Raw genomic sequence first — 23,090 nt, 5'->3', positions numbered from 1 at the left:
ACTGTGATGGTAAAGGTCGAATTTTGGCGGAGAGTATAAGGAGAGAACTGTCAAAGGTTGAGATTAGATCTCAATTGTTTGTGGATGAGGAATATATATATGTAGCTGTATATTTAGTTTACTAGGTACCCGCAGCCAGGAGATGACCTAACAGACATGAACCGCACTTTGGGAAGGCTCACTACTAGACCAGGGGCTGTGTCGATAACCCACCACAATATTGTTTCAAGTATGCCATTCTGGTGACCCATGACGGTACTAATTCTATGCCGGCAAAGATCTCAGGCTGCATGATACGTGGAATGGGAAGCTTCAATTGGTCAGCCTTAGCCGAATACGCGGACCAAATGGCCTATGATTGGCGTGTTCATGGGGTATCTCTGGAATCATGAAAATTAAGCTATTTCAAAGTTGGTAAGATACTTTTCTTTCGTTGCTGAAGTGAAGAAGAGGGATAAAAGGCTTCCTCTGTCAATTACGTCGACAGTATTGTCTCGAACCTTGCACTGGATATCGATAGACTAAGTTTCGGTAATAAAACATGGGTTTTCTCGAAGTGTGAAAAACATGTTGTTTCACCGGCACGGTAGTTGTCAGGTTGTCAGGTTGTCAGGTTACTAGGGACGGTTTTTTAGGCACTTTTTACTAGTAGCGTCTAGTTTAATAGTAACTCTTAGAATCTTACTAGAGGAAAAAAACCTGACAACCTAACAGCTCACTAGGGCGTAATTTATCTTCCAATCTCTCACTAGTAATACTACCCTCCTACTATGACCTACTAGAAGCAACTGGTAAATACCACCTGACAACCTGACAACCTGACGACCCCCCTATTCGCCCACATTCTTGCCCTTTTGCCTAAACTGGTTTCCTTGACTAGGTCTATGGCAATGTTTCCAAAATCATGATTTCGTGTATAACGAATTTAAATGTTTTACTCAGGTTCAAAAGCTCCACAAAGCTAAGGATTCACTAAATTACCTCAGTTGCTACGATATTTCAAAGTTGATATTGTATAGTCTTTCACATTACTTTCTGTAGAGTATGCTCATAGTGCCCTAGAGTCAGCCGCCTATATAAAGACGGAAGGCTCAGGCATATTGCGGTCCATCATAGCGCATACAAAACAAAGTTTCATGTGACGATATTTTATATATATTTATATAACATGAAAACAAATTCGTAAATAAGCGTATAATACTGCAATGGATATTCAATGACGAACAAAGCGATAAAGACAGAAAGTAACAAGAGGAAAAAAGGGAAGAAAAACAGGAAAGCAAAAAAACAGAAACCGGCCTAGAAGCATGGATTATATATTTTCTCTTCGATGATTATGCCTTGTTCTCAATAGTGTCACTGATTTGAGAAGCACCATCCCCAAAGAAAGGCTTCAAATCACTAGGGTACCAGACCCCAAAAGATCACCATGGCGGAAAACATGGGTACAGAATCAAAGACATACAGTGTCCATTCATTGCTCAATGGATAGCCTTCAGTGCCCATAGCGTACTCCACAACTCGGAATATAGATCGGACGAGCACCAAGCCACTGATAGCGTAGAGGCTATACAGGTGCTGTTTCCAGGGGATAGCAATATCAACCGACTCTACAGTCGGGTTGTGACGCATCCGTGTCTGGAACACATATGCAGTGACAATAAACAGGCAAAAACTCAACACCTGCAAACATAGGCCAGCAATAACCACGCCTTGCCCGATCTTGGTAAGGCTGCTATTGACCATCATTCCTGATCCGCCTGCTTGAACCAAGAATGTGACAACATCACTCTGGACAAATGTTCTGGTCACCCAGTTCAGTGGCAGGACAGAGTATTTTTCTGCGTGGACGCTACGAATTATGCGAGCGAGCACTATGTAAACCGATGCAGCAAAGAGAGCTGGACCCAGGAGAATGAAGACTGCCTGAATACAGTACGGCATCAACTTCCTAGTATTATTGTGAGAATCGATTCTGGTCGCATAACCAATGATCTCGACTAAAAACACATGTCAGCAAGCGAAAAACGCGGTAGAAGGGAGCATCTTACATATGCCACCAATGGCAAACGGCAGTGTAAATCGTACTCTTGTCCGGAAGATCTTCCAGAAATGGAAAAACGTTGCGAGAAGGAAAACCACTAAGAAAATGACGGCCGCAACCATAGAGGGGACATATTGCCAGACGTAATAGCCGCTCTTCAAAGGCTCCAGCTCTGCCATTTTGATGTATTTTGAAGTTGGTGAAATTATATTTGGTCAGTGGAGACTGCAATGAACGGTCCATCAAGATAACCTAGAAACGTTTTTATACCTTGTCTGTGAAAGGAAATTAGCGCTTGGTGAAGCAATGTTGATGGAGTTGCATACGTTAATTTCGGTGACCAATCGCGTTGACTACAGTACGCGTATTCGTCAGATTGTGGCTCCTTCGCCACTGCCCGTGGTCCCCCTCAACCCTCGGGATAAAGAGGGATTTCCATGGACAGTGCCGTGCGCGGAAACTATCGTCTCTGAGTCCTCGATAAGTACCTATAAATATTTATCTGATAGAGCGTATCGTCACGCCATTTTGATAGGCGCCAACGGCCTCAATTGAGTGGAGTAACTAGCATTGTATACGCGTACTTCTGAGGTGATGATTGGCCCCTTATTTGGTCCCTGGATTTTGTTCCTACGCGCAGTTTCATTTGTCGAGGTGTCCTCCGTTGAAAAGCCTCACAATGTGCCTTTGAGTAGCAAACATTGTTTCTGAATTTGAGGGTTGCTGCATCGTTACAGCCTTGGCTTCCCACGTATTTCCCTCTGGGAGCGGTGACCCATTTTTGATTTGAACAACCCAAACATTTTGACCGAGATTACAACAAAGAACAAGTGATAGAGCAGGATACCTCGCACGGATTTTGAGAAACCAAGATACAAATAGAAGCTAGAGGAGTAATGTTCGACACGTATCGAACACAGTAGTTTTGGTGTACTAGAATTGGAACGAGGTACAAGGTGGGGACCCGACGTGAGTTGCCTCACTAGTTTTCAGCCTTAAGGATACGAGGTGGACCTGGTCAGAATCTTCAAGTCAGGCGATCCAAAACAAGAGAAAAATTAGACCCAAACGAGTTTCACATTTGCTAATTTGGTTGAAAGAAAATGAGCAAAAAGAATTCCGACGTTTACCTTGGCGGAGTAGTCGGCTAGTGGAATTCCTACCAGTATATTTAGAATGGCCAATTAAAATGGTGAGTATACGCGTATACGAGATAGAGTTATAGCTCGTGCGTTACAGCCGATCACTTGCTGCTACTGTGGATCACTCTACAGATGCAAGCTGTAATATCACTGTATTCGTATTTATATTACCAAAGCGTTCTGAGGCTTGTATGGGAATTATTTTGTGTTGGTTTACCGTATGGACTGGTTCCGCCTCTTACAATACACAATACACATACCAGATCAGCCGAAACACCTGGGCCAATAATTCGCTACAGCCCTTTCCTCCTGGACCCTCAAATCCATGAAAATTGGCTATTGAATCTGCTTCTGCCTCGAGTTCTTTCATTGACGGTTCTGGTTGGTAAGATCATTGGCGGCTTATATGATGCTGCCTGCGTTACAATTGGCGTCATAATGCGTCGAACTCATCAAAGTTCAACTCCTATTGAGGCCTGGATGTTTTTAAAAGGTTGGACAAATCCTTAGTTGGCTCGATTCTGATTCAATGTTTCGACAGTGGCAACTTTCTCATACAATCCTCATGGAAGACCAACCTCCGAGGTACTCCATGCTGGAGGCCGCTGGCTGGTCGAATGATTCATGGTTTCGGAATGGAGGCAAGGTCAACGGTGTCACTGACGTGTTTTTCTCCTACATGATAAAATGCTAACTTCTGGCAGACGATAGTCACATTCAGGTCGACCTTGACTCCAAGGTCTGTAAAACTGTCGCAAAGCTGATTTCGATTTCGCACGAGGAGCAGAGACCTGCGTCATTCCCGGATTATACAGAGCCTGTCACATGTGATGTTCAGTTAAACATTGTTATCCAGGTCGTTGGCAGTCGAGGGGATGTCCAGCCCTTTATTGCGTTGGGTAATGAGCTTCAACTCTATGGCCATCGTGTAAGACTGGCGACTCACCCAGTGTTCGAATCCTTCGTTCTTCAATCTGGTTTAGAATTTTATCCTATTGGAAGTGACCCGTCGGAGATTATGGCCTATATGGTCAAGAATCCGGGCTTGATACCTCAAATGAAAAGTTTGCGAAGCGGCGAGATCCAACGCAGGCGGGCCATAGTAGCCGAAATGCTACAAGGTTGTTGGGATTCATGCATCAGTGATGATCCAGTCAGCCAAGCCCCTTTCGTCGCTGACGCTATCATCGCCAACCCGCCCAGCTTTGCGCACATTCACTGTGTGCAGGCCTTTGTCCATCCCCTTACACCTGATGTTCATTATGCCATGGAGTAGCACACGTGCTTTTTCGCATCCGTTGGCAAATCTCAAGTACTCAACTACCGAGCCAAAAATGGCCAATTACATTTCCTACGGTATTGTTGATGGATGACATGGCAAGGGTAATGATCCATTCCATTTCAATATATTGGCCTGAACTTCATGCTAAATTGAATTTCAGACTTGGTGATGTGATTAATGAATGGGGATCCTCGCTCAGTTTGGAGCCTGTACCAGGGACTGAAGGGCCATGTTTGGCTGAGACTCTGAAAGTGCCCTTCACTTACTGTTAGTCTCCAAGTCTTATGCCGAAACCATCAGACTGGGCATCAAACATAGATGTCTGTGGTTTCTTCTTTCGTATACTCCCAGACTATGCACCGCCCCCTGGTCTCGATTCATTTATTCGAAACGGTAGCCCTCCAGTGTACATTGGCTTCGGCAGCATTGTAATCGAAGATCCGGTTACTATGACGAATATGATTCTCCAAGCTGTCAAGTCACTTGGTATTCGCGCAATCATATCTCGTGGTTGGAGTAACATTGGAGAGGCTTCATCCGATGATCAGGCTTTCTATCTTGGGGACTGCCCGCACAAATGGCTATTTCAACACGTCACCGCCGTTGTTCATCATGGAGATGCAGGGACCACGGCATGTGGCCTACGTTTTGGGAGAACTACAGCTATCATCCCATTCTTTGGAGAGTATGATTTCTCTGGTTCCTATTCTCAAATTAGTAACATGTACTAATGTCTATCAGTCAACTTTTCTGGGGCAACTTGGTTGCGTCCTGTGGGCTTGAGCCTCGGCCTATTCACTATCGGTCTCTGACATCACAGAATTTGGTTGAGGCTATTCAATTCTGTCTGCGACCTGAAGCGCAGTCTGCAGCTCATGATGTCGCATGCCGAATGACTCACGGAAATGGCGTTGCCGCGGCAGTTGCCTCGTTTCATCGTAATCTACCGGTGAATGACATGCGATGCGCTGCTTTTCCCTCAGAACCCGCTGTGTGGCAGTTCAAGAAATTTTCCAAGCCCCCAATTCATTTGTCCAAAGTTGCCGCCGAGATTCTAATCGAACATCATCGTTTAAAATATAGTGATCTTCAGCCGTGAGAATACCTTTCAAGTTACCTCCTTAGTTTGAAACATTACTAAGAAGCAGTTACCTTGTCAACCTAATTTTCATTCAGAATCAGCGATGGGATCCAGTCACGGACACACCTTCCTCGTTGATAGGCACCGACACCGACATGATGAAAGCGACAGGTGATATTGTTTACAAACCATATCAGGAATTTCGTCGTGTCCCCAAAGGTCAACGTGAGCATGCCGTTCCATCTCCGTCTGGGTCTCGATCCTCTAGCATTGCTTCTTCAATAGACGCATCTTCTCTTCCTGCTTCCAATGTGAAGAAAGCTTCGAGACTTAGAACTACAGGCGAAGCAATGGAGGGGTCTACAAAAAGCTTAGGAAAGGTTGTTGGCTACTGGTATAAAGGCGTGCTCATAGACATGCCTTTAGCAGTGAGTGAGGGTCTCAGGCTTGTACCCCGGCTATACGGGAGTTAAAGATCATGGAACAGTTCAGGATTGGAAATCTGGAGCTACTTTTGCAGGGAAGAACTTTGTTCATGGGATGACAGACGGCTTCAGCGACATCTTCACTCGGCCTTACAAAGGTGGTCAAGAAGAGGGAGCAAAGGGTGTAATCAAGGGGACTCTCGGCATGACGACCAAATTTTCATCTGGTACGTGTATTGCAGTCGCCGATTCCAAAAAGAAAATACTAACCAATCGATCGCAGCCGCATTGGGCTTGGTGGCCTATCATGCCCACGGAATTATGAAGAGCCTGTATACTGCAACACACTCCAAACCGCGGAAACGTATTCTCGAGGCGCGAATTCAAGAAGGAAAGTACCTGGCGGAACACTCAGACAAGGGTAGGAAATACTACCAACCCATCATTAGCAACTTTGAGGCTGCCTACCGCAAGACTGTCGAGAAGACTGTCAATTCTACCAGCTCATCATTAAACTGATCAATGTTGAAACATGCATAGGCCGTCAAGGACCCGGGCCTCCTTGTTCCTAATCTTGGTATTTGATCTTCTCGAGCACTTGGAGAGAAAAGAAGAGAATCCGTTTATTTTTCGCATGGTACTATAAATTAGCCTATTAGATCTCAGAAATTGAAACTCTTCATTAACAATAAGTTCCAGCTCGCCTAACCTTGTATGTGAACTTTTCTCTCGCCTTCTTCTGGTACGGGATCACCTACGGCAGTCAAGCATCTGATCGTAAGGGTGGTTGATCCCGGCTTCTACACGCGATTGGCCAACTACGCCGATCTTTGGAAAGGAATCTTGCATGAACAGTAGCAGAAAGGGAACTGTGCAGACGCTGCATCCCGCCCTCTCGCTGTATCAGATCTCCAGCTTCTCCGTAACCTAATCTTCTATTTTCAGAAGAATGCGCCACCACTTCCACGTGAGTTCGGCATGACACTCTCCAATCTCCTTGTCTGGTGGCGTGGCTCGAGGAGTCATATGGACTCTTGTGCTCGCCCAACAGATCGGGTTGGCGTCGTCGGCGTTGGGGGCCTCGGCCATTTGGCCATCAAGATTGCTGCCGAGACGGATGCCATGTCGTTCTCCTATCTCGAACTAATGATAAGGAAGAGGATGCGCTCCGATATGGCGCAGGGGAGTTTCATATTCTACATCAGATTGACCACCCCTCCTTTCAGGGGTTAAAGCACATGTTGCTCTGTGGAAGTCACTTCCTCAATTAAGCATCGTTAGTCCCCTCCACTATGATATAGCAGTTACCATATACTAAATTGCTGGCTGGGAGATTGATACGCCTCATGGATACCAAATAGACTATTTACCCTCTGACCGTTTCTCTGAAAGAAACACCCATCCCATTTCTCCCATTGAACAATCGTGGGGTTCGAATCCAAGGGAGCCTAGTCGCTTCCCGGCAGGATCTGCGGGGATTGATAGAATTATGCAATCGCAAGAAAATCAGGCCCACTACCATGAAGTTTCCTATGACGCCAGACGGGATCGAAGATGCCATGCTGAAATTGAGAAATGGAGAAATAAAGTACCTAGTAATTCTAGTTCGTGAGCTGACTCCGGTAGGGGCTTAGATACGGTATTCCGGTGTTTGACGTCTGTACTTGAGTGTTTTAACAGGCATATTGATTCACTTTTGCCTGACACTGCAGCATGTGCGATCTATGATCTATCTGCTTGTTATATATTTTAAATGAGTGGACAGTGACTCAACAATAAACCACCAAATATCGACCTGTGCACCCTTTTTCAATGCTCTAGAACAGAGAAATGATCCAATGCCATGACAGGTCGGTTCGTTGTAAAATAACGACGAATAGGTGGTGACCTACCAGCCGATTGTGGTACCGTCGATGTTCCAGAACTCGCCCGCGCCATTCTCCTTTGTCAAGCCATCAATCTTAGTGACAATTGCATTCACACTATCCTCAACCTCTACGAAAGCGCCGGGGAAGCCTGCCGCTCTGGCAGCGTTGTCTCCAGCCTCTGTCTTGACCCCACTATGAGAAGATATTAGTCAACAGTCAATACCTCAAACAATACAAAAAGTCGAAAGATAGATTCATACCCAGGGTGGATAGCCAAGGTAGCAATATCGTCATGCTCGTAGTTAATTTTCCGGACAAAGTAGTTCGCCGCCGCCTTGCTAGCCCCGTAAGGCGCAATCTTGAGAGGAAGATCTTTGATCCCTCCAATCGTTCCCATTAGACTGCTATTCAGGATGAAGCGGGCAGATGATGACTTCTGAAGGAGAGGGAGTGTAGCTTGGAAGAGGCGCACGGGTCCAAGGGTGTTCACATCGAGATGGGTTCTGATTTGGGCAATGGTAGACTCGGAAACGGTGGTGAATGCAGCTGTGTCGAAGACTCCCGCATTGGCGATGACGATGTCTAAAGCTGACACGCCCTGGCTGGACAATGACTCCACCTCAGCTTTGGCGTCGGTGTCAGAGCTGGCGTCGATTTTAACAATAACCAACCGACTACCCTCCGCCGTGGGAATTTCAGAGAGAGAGGTCGCTTCTGATGAGCTCGGGTTGCGAACAGCTGCGATCACAGTCACATTATCGCGAGCCAGATACTTGCTAACCAGACCACGGCCAATTCCTGGGGGTATTATTAATTTTAAATTGCGAACGGGCTCAAAAGTGTAGATCTGGCTTACCTTTATTGGCGCCGGAGATTAAAATGGTAGACATGACTTGAAGAAAATAGCTCGTATAGTTCGTGTGGTTTGTATGTTTGTTTAGATGAATGGCGTTCTCTTCTGAAAACCGGTCGTCTTATAAACAATTCGAGTATAACATTGTCAATCCATAGTATAATTTGCTTTGTGAGCATTGCTTACGTCGATACAAATAATTTCCAAGCATATTGGTAATCACTAATATTTGTCTCTAGCAAAGTAGCTACTCCCCTGTTGGCATAACCCGGGGTTGGTGGCGAGAGCAAAAGGGTTGCTAGGCCGCATTAGGCCAAGTACCTTAACCTCGTAAGGAACACACCCGGTCTAGTAATCTTAAGCTGCATCGTCATAAGATAAGCACACTACTATATGCTGACCTTGTGTCAGCGAATAAGCAAAATACACGAGCTTCCAGATATACTTCAATTACGGTGCACGAACACAAAAATGCACAAAGTGCACGAGTATCCTATAATATCTATACGACCCATTCACACTTTGAGTATTGAACGCCTTCATTATTAATATCGCTTTCTTTTTGTTTTTGGCCATAGATTAGTTAGGTTTCGCTGGCTGACTGGATCTATTCGATAAGTTATCCGTATCCAAAAGTCGGTTCGGCATCCCAGTCGGCATCCCACAGTACAGATACGGGTATGACGTGCGCTTACCTGCAGGGTCAGCTAGGGCTGACGATGCATCGTGTAATCAACACGCTAACCGTATCCAGGCTACTCTCTTTATAAAATTATTTGCTGATTCGAGAGATATTTTCCAACTTCACTCCTCCATTGGCATTTCCATTTCCATTGGGTTTTTTAAGTCTTGCGCGTATAATCGGGTTGCGAGATAACGATCCACTTTACAATGATGTGATTGACAATTGATTGTGTTGAACTAATATGACCACTCTAGACCTATGTACTTTGGTTTGCACATCCGCCTTCAGAAATCCGGTGTAGGCAACCTTTATCCACACATTATCAGGGCTCAATTATGTATCGACCGCCTGAACTACAAACATTGCTGGCCTGTGAAGACTCTGCGCCTTGTACTTCTAAGTTAGGGTTATGAGTAAGCTTGGTATATCACCGTGCCGTGGATATATATTATGTCAAGATGTGGCGAGCTGGTTTCACTATACGAATACGGATATTAGCCCTAACTCCTTCCCCTGGCAGTACTGAACACGCTATTCTCAACGACAGCCCCAGCTTTGTAAGATGATCTTCAGTTTGAAGCGTCCTTGGGTATGTAATTCGTACTCCGTACTAATTTGACATTTGGTGGTAGATCCAAGTAGAAGCCAGGGAAACTGGTCGATAGAGCACGCATACCCAAAAATGAGAAAGATTGAGGCGCATGTGGACATCTTTCAGGAGTGGATACAATCTACAGGGCTACTCGCAATCCGGGGCGTGAAACAGACAAAGAAAAACTCAAAAAGTAAAGCGGCAGGAAAGGTATATTCAATAGCTGAAGATACAAGTAGAAAAAAAGAAATAGACGCTAGATCGTAGTCTGTCGTGGAGAAAGGTATCAAAACATTAAAGAATAATAGATGGACACATATAGGTGGATTATACGTGAACACATCCGTAAGAAGCAACGTCAGAAACCCCAGAATTAATAAATCGAAAAGCACGAAGCTCGTCTCTTCCACAACCAAAAAGCCGCGCAAGACAAAAATGTAGATAGATCACTGGCCGAGCTTACGCGAAAGCGCAGGCCAGAGCCAGGAAAGCACCGCCAACGGTCCAGATGCTGCCTGCCATCTGGCCGGCGGCATTGAAGGAAGTCGAGGAAGCGGCAGGGGCGCCGGTTCCGGTGACAGCGGCAGTGGTGGGTGCGGCCACCAGAGGGGTCGAGGCGACCAGAGGAGTGGACGAGATAAGAGCCGAAGAGGACTTCTTGGGGGTCGAGGTGACGAGGGTCGACGAAGACGTGATGGCCGGGGTAGAGGTGGAGGTCACCTCGGTCGTGCTAGTGCTACTGCTAGTACTAGTGCTGGTGCTGGTTGGGGTGGGGGTCTGAGTTGGGGTGGAGGTCGACGTTGGGGTCGGGGTGGCCGAGATAGTCACGGGCATCCAGTTCAGATCATCTTGGGCCAGGGTGCCCGACGGGGTCACGGTGCCGGCGGAGGCCTGGCAGGAGGCGTAGGTGGTGCCGGCAATCTTGCAGGAAACAGTTCCAGTGCTGGTGTTTGATATCAGAATGTGGTTTGCACGAGGAAAGTCTGCGCTAGTACTTACGTTCCCTGGAGATTGATGTTCTGCAGCTGCATGGAGGTCGGGGCAGCAATTGCGGTCATGCCCTCGCCGACAATACCGCAGGAAGAAGCGGTCTTGGGGCAGGTGATCTTGTAGGTAGTCGCATCTCCATTCTGTGGATTCTTAGTTAAAAATGCTCAGACAAAAGAGCGCGTTGGTCGCGCAAGTGAATCTGGGACATACGGTTTCGATAACGCTAGCCTCGAGATCCTGGCCCTCGAAGCCGGGCAGAAGGAGAGTTGCGGTGTTACCGGCAGCGGCGGCGGTAGCGCCAGTCAACAGAGCGACGGTGTAGAAACGCATGTTGGAAATAGATTCGTGATTGACTGGTGTTTTATATCGGAAAATTGGTGATAATCAAGATGTTGGATATGCACAAAGAATGAAAGTACACAGTACTTGAAGTAGAGTCAACAATTGGTCAAAACGAAGGACTGGATTTAACGAAAGACTGTCTAACGACGAAAGAGTGAATGACGGACTGCTTGAGTCTGAAGGTGTGAAAGAAGGAAGAAGTATCAGAGAGAGAGGCCTCCGGGGGTTAGGCGCGCAAAATATATTATTGACTTGGCATACATAGTGTTGCCGCGAGAAGTCGGTAGTCGCCAAGACTAGTTTGGCACAGTGAGATTGGCCCATATTGCGGTCCAAGCGGATCCCACTAGGGCCGACACGATAATCAAGGAACGGGCCCCAGGGGTTCGAGGGGTGGTTTGAGGTTCGAAAAGGGGGCATTTACCATATCAAAGTCCAAGTGCCTTGGGGAACCAAATTAGGGGCGTTTTAGTGGAAGTCTCCTGTGGAACTAGGCCGATCTGGGGCTAGGGGCCGAGCCGACCCCTGGGTCATATGCCTATTTGGGAAGGTTGTTTGGTGCTCCTCATATTACGTTGGAGACTAGTGATATTGAGGTCAACAAAGATATTTTCGTCTGGAGTGTATAAAGGAAATCCAACTGCTTTGAAGTATACTGGGTATGCATGTTTACTGTTAACGGTGTGTATATTGTATATAATTCTTGCAATTGTCTTCTTTTGACGCTCGTAATTTCCCCAGTCAGCCACTGACCCTCTCGAGAGGGCTAGCGTGCACGAGTTAGTGCTCGATTCAAATTACGCCCAGTGAAAAAGCCCGTGCCTGATGGACGCGCAACGCCACGAATGCCGAATTAATTAATCTTACGAACCATTCCAGTTTTTTTTTCATCAAATAGTTTACTGATTTTACCCGCTTTTACCTGCAAACGCACGTGCACTTAAATTTCAATGGACCTGCTAGCTGAGCAATGCCGGTAATTCAACCTTGGGCCTGTTCCATGCTGGGAATGAAATTATATCCCTAGCCAATCCAACAAGACCCTGGACCACTATAACAATTTCTCATGAAATTGGTCACCAGGTCCTTCCGCATGAGGATCCGAAGTGGTTGATGCCCCCACAGACGATCCCAATCACAAGCAGCACACCATTAAAGCCCGCCATGATATAGAACGGTGTACCCGATGACAGAACGTCAAATAGAAGCCCACCCACTTTAGTCAACAGCAGGATGCCTGCCCCGCCATATAATGAATAGACACCCGCGATAGAGCCTTTGAGGTGGGACAGATGCTCCAATCTCCGGTTGACAGACCCGGCAAGAAGAGATTGGCCCTCGTCCGGCTCTGCATCGTTTTCGTCCCCACGGCCCCGTCGCTCCTCATATATTTTTCTTAACGCTTCATTGTCGATGCTAACCCGCAAGATACCGTTGCTCAGTACAGCCAAACTGCAGACAATTGCTCCAATTTGGCTGATTCCAAGCAGAGCCATCACAACAAACACGCCCGGATTGCCATCCGGTCTTTCGAATAAAGGGGTTGGGAGCATGGCAAAGATAATATAGCCGACGACTCCCACCAATGCTGCAAAAAGAAGTGGGAAATTGTATCGTCGTGATTTGTCTGTTAGGTACCCAAATGCTGGGGCTGCAATCAGTGCCACCAATTGAGACACCCCTGTCAGTATGGATGCGACGATGTATGCACGTGGGCATGCTTTCTTAATATCCCCTAATCCCGACCCAGGAACGGGTTCATGCTCCTCATCGCAGAGCCCCGATACCCGATAGTAGTGATTGACAGCCAGGGGAATGAACAATGATATCCCCACAGAAGAGGCCCGAGCGACGAAGCCTCCGACGTAGCCGAGTCCAATGCTACGGTTTCGGAATCCCAGTGTAAGGGCAGTTGTCAACTGCTTCCAGTATGGCAATCTTGGGCCATGGATAGATATATCATCGTCGTCTTCGTCATCTTCGTCATTACACGAGTGATGAGATGTTTTCCAAAGCACACTCCAACTTTTGCCCTTTTCTCCGGGAAGATCACGAAGACCAACGAAGCATACAAGGCAGATAACAAGGGATACGACAGCAACCAGATAATAGCTGCGTTGGATCGCCTGCGCTGACGACAATCCCATCTTCTCAAACCGGGCTGCAAGCGGCAGGAAAACAACCAGCGCCACGAGCGCACCACAGCCAGCGCACATGCCAACAAAACCAGACAGTCGCGCGGACGGCGATGCACTAGAAGCGCCAACATCTATAGAATGACCATTCCTGGCACGCTCCGGTGTGATGGTCAACTCCGAAGACACAGATGGACGATATGCCTGGGCATTAAAGGCTGTGCCAGTGACAGTTGGCAACACTGCAGTGACCATGGTCGACACGGCTGAACCGCCGATACTGAAAAGCAACCTTCCCAAGAGAAGCTGGGGGTAGACATTCGTGGCTTGCACAAAAACGACTAGCGCAAGTGCTACAATAGCATAGCCTGCAGTACATACCTATCTAATGTCAATATCATTGAATGTTGTTACCCAGGTATGGACCAGTAGAAAGCTTACATGGCGGACTCCGATTCGATCCGAGAGAACACCCCAAAGTGGGCAGGCAACTAGCGCAAGGAGTTCATCTGCGAATCCCAGAGTTCCCACTGAATCTCCCACTCCATCCTGGAGGCCAATCAAATCCGTTACGACAAACGAGATGGATGCATTGACATACACTAGGAAGGCGATTGAGAAGGGGCACACCGCCAAGAGATAAGTTAATGTCTGGCTGCGCGAGGCAGTAAACAATGCCGGTGATGACGCCATCACCGGAGATGATTCATTTCTTTTAAACGGCAAGTACGAGGGAAGGATTCAGAGGTGATGATATCCTCGAGATCGATGTAAATTGATGATAGGAAATGATCTCTGGACGGTGTTACAATGTTTGCTTCAAAGGCGGGTAATGTGGGACGTCACATGACGGAGATGATCAGATAAACACCGAAGATCGACGGGCATGTGCTGGCATTTATAGTAGGTCTAAGGGAATTGAACGAAAACAATACACTTAATTATCCACGCTTCACAAATATTATGCTTTTACTAGAGTAAAATCAAATTTCCCCATGTATTCAGTAGGCTCATATAGATATGGGTGGCGGCACGTGCTGGTCGCTGACGTAAGATGCGGAGAGGCGTCTACGGGTTATTCTGGAAAGCTGTCCAGATCAAGCTACTTACTCCTCTCAAGTAAACGACATTCACTTCGTTGCTCCGCCAAATGCTACCTTGAGACGCCCGTATTTTTTGTCCTTCCTTCGGTCTATGACCTTTGGCTTGTCCGATCCAGTCGATAGCCATGAGACTAGCCGCGTATGCTGGGGTAAGTAGTACCGCAGTTGATGGGGGAGACAACCCGCTAACCTTGGAACCCCGTTTATAGGCCTCGGTGGCCCTAGCCACTGGTGTGTTTCTAAAAGCTCTTCATCAGAGGTCCAATTTCTATTCGGCATGTGTTTACCTCTCTCAGAGTAGTGCGAATCTTATGGTGAGTTGTCCAGTTTGAGCCATCGCGCTTGGTCATCACGGTCCCTAACTCATTATTCCATGTCCAGATCCTCACGAATTTATGCCTTCTCATCACCGGTTTTGTATTATTCTGGCTTCAGCGACTTCTTTACGGACCCTTGCGACCAATCGAGACCGAGCAACTATACGAGCGGGCCTGGTTCGCCGTCACAGAGACATGCCTGGCCATGACCATATTCCGAGGCGAACTTGGAGGCTGGTTCTTGGTCATGTTCATTTCGCTGCTGGTCGGCAAGGTCTGGGGCTGGATTGGCGAAGGCCGCGTTGAGTTCTTAGAGCAACAGCCACCGGCTAATCCCCGGTTGTTCCATACTCGACTGGCAGTATCTCTCGTGCTAACGGTGTTATTCGATGCCTTCATGTTGCAGTACTGTGTTCACACCGTACTTGCGCACGCACGGCCGGATATGATGGTTATGTTTGGATTTGAATTCGCCATCTTAACGATCCTCTCAACTTCAACCCTGCTACGATACGTTATCGCGTTAACTGAGATCTCCATCACCCGTCAGCAAATAAAGGCCAAGATGCAGGAACGCCGGGATGAGATCCGTGCTGCGCGTGTCGAGGCGATTCGAGAACATGCCCGCGCGGGAGCTACCTCTCCTCCTGACAATCTGCCCGACGAAAACGATGTCAACGAGATGGAGATCGACGTGCCCGGATGGGAGGAGAAGGGTCGTTGGGTCTTCTACTTGGATCTTTTGACCGATTTGTTCAAACTCGTGATTTACTTGAGCTTCTTTGGTATCCTGCTCACTTTCTACGGCCTCCCCATCCACATTCTGCGGGACGTTGTTGTGACCATCCGCTCCTTTGCCCGTCGCATTATGGACTTCATGCGTTACCGAAATGCAACAAGGGATATGCACCAGAGGTATCCGGATGCAACGGCAGACGAAGTCTCCCGGGAAGATGTCTGTATCATCTGCCGTGAGGAGATGATTCCGGTTCAGCCGGCGCAACCGCAACCGGCTGCCAATGCTGCTGGAGAGCCGGCACCACAGCCGGCTGCTGGAACACAGCGTGTTCCTGACCGCCTGCGTCCAAAGAAGCTCCCATGTGGCCATATCTTGCACTTTTCGTGCCTCCGAAGCTGGCTTGAGAGGCAACAAAACTGCCCGACATGCCGACGTCCTGTTATAACACCCCAGCGAACTGGTGGAGTTGCTGGGGTTGGAGGCAATAATGCAGGCGGGGGTCAGAATGGTGGCGTCCAGCCAGGCCAACAAGGTGCAGATGCACAACCACGTGCTCGGGTCTATCAGTTTGGGCCTTTCCGTATCGGCTTTGGAGCCGTGCGTGGGGATTTATTCAACAATCTTCATCCACACGGTCACCAAGGTAACGCGCCGCAGCCTGGGGCACACCCGCCTGCGAATGTGCCTGGAAGACATATTGGGTTTGGATTTGGGTTCGGGCGCCGTCCCCAAGCCCCAACCCCCGCTGTCGCCCCACATGCTGCGGCTCCGGGGGGATCTATCACTGCTGAAATCAACGATCAATTGTCACAGATCGAGCAACGGCTCAATCAAGAGATCGCCACCCTTCGAGCTGCCGCGGAGCATCTAAATCACGTGCGCCAACTTCGGGTGGAACTAGAGCGGTTGCTTGCCCAAGCAAGGGCTGTTAACCAACAAGTTGCCGGTCAACAAGGTGTTGGCCAACCACGTGTCGCCCAACCAGGTGAAGGCCAACCAGGCCCGGTTCCCCACGTGGCCCCAGAATCTTCGGTCTTCACAACGGGTCACCAGTATGGCGCAAACCCGGGCGCTGACGTTCTAAACTCTGGAGATCCTCGTCTACCGGAAGGGCTTACTCTTCCGCCTGGTTGGACCCTCCTTCCTCTTCAGCGCGTGGATAATGGCCCCAACAGTGTGGATCATACAGTGCAACTCTCGTCTACCACTACAATGACATCCCCAGCTGCGCCAGCGGTGGCCAGCCCTGTAACCTCTCAAGTCCCCACATTCCCTGTACCTGTTCAGGGTCAAACAACCGGGAACTTCGGGGTAAATGCGCGCGGCACGACCAACTCTGAAACCCTTCCCGTAAATGGGGCCCCTCAGCCCCCGGCATTGCAGCCGACGCCAACCGTCCCTTCTGCGGAACATCGCGCAGAATCCCCATCCCAAGAATGGACCGATGTTGCCCCTAGAGGGTCCTTCGAGGCCAGGCCGGCTTCTTCCATTCCTACTACATGGGGTAGCAATGGGGAATCTGCAAATAGTGCTTCTGATCAAGCCGACACTCACCCCGCGTCTGCATCCAATGGCAAAGGTCGAATTGCATCAGTTGAAGAAACGCGCGATGAAGAAGCTTGATCCTGGACTCCCCTTTTGGTACCCCCTCACCGTGTATTTTTTTTTTCCTTCCCGGGTCTGCTCTGCCCTCTCGGTTCCCCAGTCGTTTACACCAGCGTTTCTGCATGGCGTTGTTTGAGAACAAAAGATCATACCCAGATTTCTTTTCACGATTTTTATACCACGGTTGAATCTCATGGTATTTGCTCTCAATGGTTACCTTCAAATGGAAATGTGTATACGCGATCAGTGTAAACTTGAAGTAGGAGTACGTGAGTACGTATAACGTAGAGAAGTACAACTTTGGAATAATAGATGTAATTGTGGCCCGTGGCATGGCTGAGACAAGGCCGCGTGGCTGAATTCTTGGATCGACATTGATGCATCCTCCCGTATTAGTAAGATGATTTTATACGAATATTATTTTGACAATATTGTATTACTTCATTTTAAACTGATATTTATTATATTAACCGATCAATTTTGTCTTATATATTCTATATAAAAGGCCTTTGTGCAGCGCAAAGGTATAAAATCGCATTGAAAGAAGCTTCGTCATGACGGCACAGCGCCGGCTCCACTTGCATCTGATTTGTCCCGTAGTCTCTCCGGGGGTTAGACCAGGGTCCCTTCCCTTCAATCTAGATCAGCTTTCTTTTCCTTCACCCCCTTACACTCTCGGGGCAATGATATCCTCAAATATGTAAGGCATTGTGTTCCCTCCCTCAATTCCAAGCTTTCTGGATGTACCTTGCTCCCGCACTACTCTCAACCCTATGCACGCGACACAGTGGCATACAGTGACATTGCAGCTAACCACCATCTCGTGAGACAGATAATAATCACGTGTACGATTGTCTAACCCTCCGTCCATGCTTCTCCCACGACGGCCGGTAATCTTCCTCGGCGTCTGCTTCTTCCTCGTCTTGCTCCTCACAGCCCGGAGCCTCTCACGACCATGGCGTGACGTACCCCAAGTCATCGGCCTGGGTGACCTAGTGTCCCCGTCATCCAACACAACAGGAACAGGGGCCTGGAACACGACCCGTGCACATACAAACCACCTCTATGCCCCACCACCGGACTTCATCCCCGGCACCCCCAAGCCCCCGGGCTACAAATACTCCAAGGTGATGGTCGTGACCCGAACCAAGATGGAAGACACCAGCTGGATCGCCGAGGAATTGCCAGATTGGGACCATGCCATCTACGTCGCGGACGACCCTACAGCGCCACTCCACCCGCCCAAGAACAAGGGCCACGAGGTTATGATCTACCTTACCTACATCGTTGACCACTACGACCAGCTCCCAGACGTGGCGGTGTTCATGCACTCACATCAATTCGCCTGGCACAATGATAATCTCTTCGCCGGAGACGCAGCGCAGCTGCTCCGCCGCCTCAATCTGAACCGTGTCATCCGCGAGGGCTACATGAATACTCGCTGCGGGTTTGGCCCGGGCTGTCCAGCCTGGATGCACCCCGGTGCGCTGGAGGCAGACGAGTCGAAGCAGGAGGAGATCATGCTGGCGCGCGCGTGGGGAGAGCTATTCCCCGACCAGGAGATCCCGTCTGTGCTCGCGCAACCGTGCTGTGCACAATTCGCCCTGTCTCGTGATCGCATCCGCTCCATTCCGCGGGCCCGGTTTGTTTTCTATCGCGATTGGCTACTATCGACGGATCTCAGTGATTATATTACTGGTCGCATCTGGGAGTATCTGTGGCAGTTTATCTTCACCGGGGAGGCTGTTCTCTGCGTTGATGAGAGCGTGTGTCTCTGCGACGGGTACGGGTTTTGTTTTGGTGGATACGAGGAATGGAATAATTACCGAGAGGCTGAAACGAAGAAGAACGAGATCCAACAGGAATTGGATAATTGGATGTGGTTGACTGACATGGGATTCGATCCCCCTGTTGAAACAGATGGCCAACCTGAACCAGATGACCCTGAGGGTGAGAAAGGCAATGCCCTTGTCAACCAACTTCAGGAGAAGCAGCAGGAGATCGTTGACACTTTGCTTGCTGCTATTGAGCGTGGCAAGAATCCCCAGTACCGTGCCCAGGAGGCTGGTCGTCCTTGGAAGGAGGGTGATGGGTTCTAAGCTGTCTTGACTAGATCAAGTGCTGCCATTCCAAAAAATTCAAGTGGCCCAATGATCTATATGCCATCTATTTACCATTTCCTCGTAACACAGGAGACCTACTTTTGAGCACATTTCTTGTCATCTGTGAACACTCACACTTTTTAATTGACACGACCATGTATTTTTGCCATGCAATTGCATCATTTTTGATATTTGTCCTCTTTGGTGACTAATTTCTTGATTTGGATGTACTTATAGGTTTTTACGTTTCGCGACTGGGGCTTGTTATAACAGGGTTATATCGAAAATACAAATGGATAGAAATGGATAGACATGATCATTAATCACTTCATATTTGTGCAGATGAGACTCAGTAATCAAATCCAAGTTAGGTAGTTAACGTAGGTTATGTATATATAACAAACAATACCACCCATGGATGCGATGAAAATCTTGATCACGTGACACACTCGAAGTTTTCAGTTTGCATTGTCTGCTGTTCCTTCAAACTACACAAACATCCAACCGTCGCGCTTCTTATCAGCCGACTCGAACTAAAGCTGTCGAAGCTTTTTTTTATTTCTTTTGCTTTAGCCTCAGTTTCACTGTGACGCGCTTCTTACCCTCTTGGGTGTTGCGTGCTGGGACTACTGTGATCTGACCAAGCAGCATTGCCAATGGTGAAGCTATTCATTAGGCTCTCTACATTAACCGGATAAGAGCTTCGAGCTTCAACTTGGAAGAAGTACTCATCTGGAGATAAATCCGAGACCTCGAACGCGGTCTGAGTCTTCTCTCCAATTTGCTCTCATCACGTAAAATTCTCCTATCGCTGTTTTTTCTCCTCGATCCTCACAACTTTGCCGACACTATCAGCTTATCGAACCGGGTGTCTTGAATCACCTAGCTCCCAATCAACACCATGAGCTCTTCCACCAACCAAAATCTCCCCACAACCTCCTCCGACCTACCCTCCCAGCAGACCGCGACTGCCCCTCACCTCGACCCGAACGCGCAACTGGCCAACAACGGATATGCACCCAACGACAACCAGCTCGCGGGATTAGTCGAGGCCGCCACAGCCGCCGCAGACCAAGATGTTTCGCAATGGGCTGCCGCTGCTGCAGTCGCAGCAGCGGCCGGTGCAGCTGGCCACCATCACCAGCTGGATTCCTACACAGACATAGATCTCTCTGAGAACGGGTTCGGCGACGCGAACTTCGGAAACGGCATGAGTAGCGGAAGACACATGAGAGTCCCCAGTCACACTGACCATTCCCAATCCTCGGGGGGGCTCACACGAACCGCGACAAAAAAGCGCAAGCGAAATGACGATAATCTCGACCCCGCCTTGGCTGGCGCGGGTCTCTCGGCCGCGCAGCATCAGTCACATTCCGCACAGCAAACCCCCCATGGCTATACCGGAGAAGGTATCGACATTCGCCCCGAGCAGCAGCAGTCCTTGTCGGATGCTCGTGCTGTGGGTATCCATTCTGCGGCGGCGCTGTTCCGTCAACCCTCTGGCAATAAGAAGTACACACGACCTCCCATCTCAAAGATGTTTTCGTCCCTCGAGATCTCACCAGAGAACTTTTTGCATCTCCAGGCTGCTGCTAAGAACTATATGCTGAACGATGAACACCCCGAAAGACGCGATTGTGTCGGTCAGCGTGGAAAGGGAGATACGGAAATGGTCAAGCTTCGCCTTTGGAACTGTGTTCGTCAGTTCCTCGAAGCCGAGGGAAATGGTGAACGCTTCTTCGGAGAGAACGTCATTAATGAGGGCATGGGCCCGAGAACCTACATCTGGCCGCGTGACCAACATAAGATCATCTCATTGGTAATTCCTTTACTTAGACGGATGGTCACCAACGAAAGACAACGCCAATACGCAATCGAGACCCGCAAAGGAGGTGGTGCTGAAGAACGCCGCCGCCGTAAAACAGATGATTTCTCCAATTTGAATAGCCCGCGATTCTCTCCAGAGCAGCATCTCCAAATGCAAAACCAGACATCCCATCGCGATGATCTGTCGCAGTCAATGCCCCCTCCTCCCCCGCCGATGCAACAATCAGAAATAAGTCCGTCCCAGCCTGTGGATCTCGGTCTGACCGACCTCTTACTAGACGGATACACAGTCGACTGGGAAGAAATTGGCCGATGCTATGATACCTACAACGAGAACTTTGAGCTGGATAACCTATGGTCTCTCTCCGGTCTCCAGCAACCCGATTGGCGTGGGCTCGTCGCCGCAGTAGACAGCCATTATCAAATCATCCACAACGGAAACTACGACTGCGTATCGTTTTGTGAAGACCAAAACGTCAACCGCATCATCCACGCAGACACCACCTCAGGTCTTCAATGGCGCATTGGCGGAGGCCGCAACCTCCCAGCCCGAGACGAATTGTAAGCCACCCTTCCTTCCCAAACGTTTGTAGAATGGCAACTAACAACCCCATAGCGCAAGCAGCATCACCCGCGACGTGTCTCGCATTATCCGCGAGAACATCGCCTCCCGACACGGCCAACCTGCCCAAGCACCCGACCCTCACTTCCATCAACCCTTTACCCCTCTCTCGGAATCAACTCCAACAACCAACGCAACCACCCCCTGTCACAGCCAAGGCCAAACCTCCCTCCGCGTCAATGTCCTGCAGAACGGAAAACGTATTCTCCCCAGATTCGACCTGCCGGCAGCCCAGTGCTCCAACATTGACACAGTCAAGCAGGCAATTCTCCGTCGGTACCCGGGCCAAATCCCCGGTTTGCCGGCATTCCAGGGCACCAACGCTGCTACGCATGAAGCTCGTGAGTCTGCTGTTGTGGATCGGTGGAAGGTTAAGGTCTGGTTGCCGGATGGACTGTTACCTGTGCAGAACCAGAAGGATTGGACCATTGCGGTGCTTTCAGCTGATGCTGTTGATTGGATGGATGGGGAGTTGAGGGTTCTTGTTGAGGTGGATGGAGATGGGCAGTAGAGTTCTGCCGTTGTTATTTTTGACTTTTTTTTTTCTTCTCCTATATCCCTGTTGCTTTTGTGTTAGATAAGTGTATCGTTATACCCTCAATTTCAAAACGTGATTCCAAATTATCTACAATTAAACAAGTACAATCTGATACCTCGGTCAACATAACCTTTACTGACATTCCAAGGTTGCACTAAGAATCATAATAAGTGGGTCCAAAAATTAATATGGATTGCGCTAGTCCCAATTAGGAAGGATATGTTCCTATAAAATGAACAGTCAAAACAGGCCATTTCAAAGCCTTGGCCCAGGTAGCCCAGCGGGAACCGCATAAGGCTTGTGCTGTAATCGACCGTTTCGGCGGGACATTGCAGTGCAGGTACCGGAGGCCTCGGGTTCAACCCTCGCCTTTAAACTTGATCAACTTAAGGGAGAGCCGACCGCGAAGGAGCTTTGATCACGGCTCCTTCAAAGTCAGGACTGCTTGTAAGTCATTGGCCGATGTGACCGCCCAACATACCCCGTCGGCAGCTGAGCCTCCGGGTTGTAGAGGTGCCCCTTTGGGGCCTATCTTTTGTGTTTTCTTTGATGTTTGTTTTGGTCCATCTTCATGAAGCTCTGGCGGGAAGGTTATATGCATCATCCATATCAACGCCTTCTCTGTTGCTTATTTGTGGATAAGTTCCTCTTCTGGTACCTTTCTTCATGTTTTTGCTTTGTAGCGTGATTCATCTCTTTTCTTGCTTTTATCTCATGATGCCCTTCACCTCCTAACCTTTTGCTATCACGATGTCTGAACCGAGACATCAACTCTGCAACGCCCACCATGATGGTTAG

At 48.7% G+C, this 23,090-nt stretch overlaps 8 protein-coding genes across 8 annotated transcripts; 4 read left to right on the top strand and 4 right to left on the bottom strand.

The window, feature by feature from the left end:
* Positions 1–1,401: 1,401 nt before the first annotated feature.
* Positions 1,402–2,223, bottom strand: N7537_010043 (RTA1 domain-containing protein; the record flags this gene model as incomplete). The annotated part of the gene is made up of 2 exons (XM_056901097.1): positions 1,402–2,000; positions 2,052–2,223. 2 exons carry the CDS (start codon positions 2,221–2,223, stop codon positions 1,402–1,404), a joined length of 771 nt encoding a protein of 256 aa, XP_056749765.1.
* Positions 2,224–3,751: 1,528 nt separating this feature from the next.
* On the top strand, positions 3,752–6,493 carry N7537_010042 (glycosyltransferase; the record flags this gene model as incomplete). Its single annotated transcript, XM_056901096.1, has 8 exons — positions 3,752–3,839; positions 3,891–4,458; positions 4,629–4,735; positions 4,787–5,153; positions 5,210–5,563; positions 5,617–5,981; positions 6,037–6,201; positions 6,258–6,493. The coding sequence occupies 8 exons, from the start codon at positions 3,752–3,754 to the stop codon at positions 6,491–6,493; spliced, it is 2,250 nt and encodes a 749-aa protein (XP_056749764.1).
* A 1,369-nt stretch (positions 6,494–7,862) lies between these two features.
* N7537_010041 (SDR family oxidoreductase) lies at positions 7,863–8,732 on the bottom strand (the record flags this gene model as incomplete). The annotated part of the gene is made up of 3 exons (XM_056901095.1): positions 7,863–8,034; positions 8,103–8,640; positions 8,699–8,732. 3 exons carry the CDS (start codon positions 8,730–8,732, stop codon positions 7,863–7,865), a joined length of 744 nt encoding a protein of 247 aa, XP_056749763.1.
* Positions 8,733–10,431: 1,699 nt separating this feature from the next.
* N7537_010040 (putative GPI anchored glycoprotein) lies at positions 10,432–11,292 on the bottom strand (the record flags this gene model as incomplete). The annotated part of the gene is made up of 3 exons (XM_056901094.1): positions 10,432–10,915; positions 10,972–11,102; positions 11,173–11,292. 3 exons carry the CDS (start codon positions 11,290–11,292, stop codon positions 10,432–10,434), a joined length of 735 nt encoding a protein of 244 aa, XP_056749762.1.
* Positions 11,293–12,380: 1,088 nt separating this feature from the next.
* On the bottom strand, positions 12,381–14,132 carry N7537_010039 (putative MFS transporter; the record flags this gene model as incomplete). Its single annotated transcript, XM_056901093.1, has 2 exons — positions 12,381–13,820; positions 13,881–14,132. The coding sequence occupies 2 exons, from the start codon at positions 14,130–14,132 to the stop codon at positions 12,381–12,383; spliced, it is 1,692 nt and encodes a 563-aa protein (XP_056749761.1).
* Positions 14,133–14,663: 531 nt separating this feature from the next.
* On the top strand, positions 14,664–17,221 carry hrdA (E3 ubiquitin-protein ligase HRD1; the record flags this gene model as incomplete). Its single annotated transcript, XM_056901092.1, has 3 exons — positions 14,664–14,691; positions 14,752–14,856; positions 14,924–17,221. The coding sequence occupies exons 1-3, from the start codon at positions 14,668–14,670 to the stop codon at positions 17,219–17,221; spliced, it is 2,427 nt and encodes an 808-aa protein (XP_056749760.1). The 5' UTR covers positions 14,664–14,667.
* Positions 17,222–18,072: 851 nt separating this feature from the next.
* Positions 18,073–19,302, top strand: N7537_010037 (DUF3431 domain-containing protein; the record flags this gene model as incomplete). The annotated part of the gene is made up of 1 exon (XM_056901091.1): positions 18,073–19,302. One exon carries the CDS (start codon positions 18,073–18,075, stop codon positions 19,300–19,302), a length of 1,230 nt encoding a protein of 409 aa, XP_056749759.1.
* Positions 19,303–20,206: 904 nt separating this feature from the next.
* On the top strand, positions 20,207–22,265 carry N7537_010036 (uncharacterized protein; the record flags this gene model as incomplete). The annotated part of the gene is made up of 2 exons (XM_056901090.1): positions 20,207–21,693; positions 21,749–22,265. 2 exons carry the CDS (start codon positions 20,207–20,209, stop codon positions 22,263–22,265), a joined length of 2,004 nt encoding a protein of 667 aa, XP_056749758.1.
* Between the last annotated feature and the right edge of the window lie 825 nt (positions 22,266–23,090).

This window comes from Penicillium hordei, assembly GCF_028827395.1.
Source record: "Penicillium hordei strain IBT 12815 chromosome Unknown utg000005l_segment0_segment0, whole genome shotgun sequence".
Lineage (NCBI taxonomy): Eukaryota > Fungi > Ascomycota > Eurotiomycetes > Eurotiales > Aspergillaceae > Penicillium > Penicillium hordei.
Note: the sequence above shows the minus strand (reverse complement) of the source record. Positions and strands in the feature narration are given on the sequence as shown.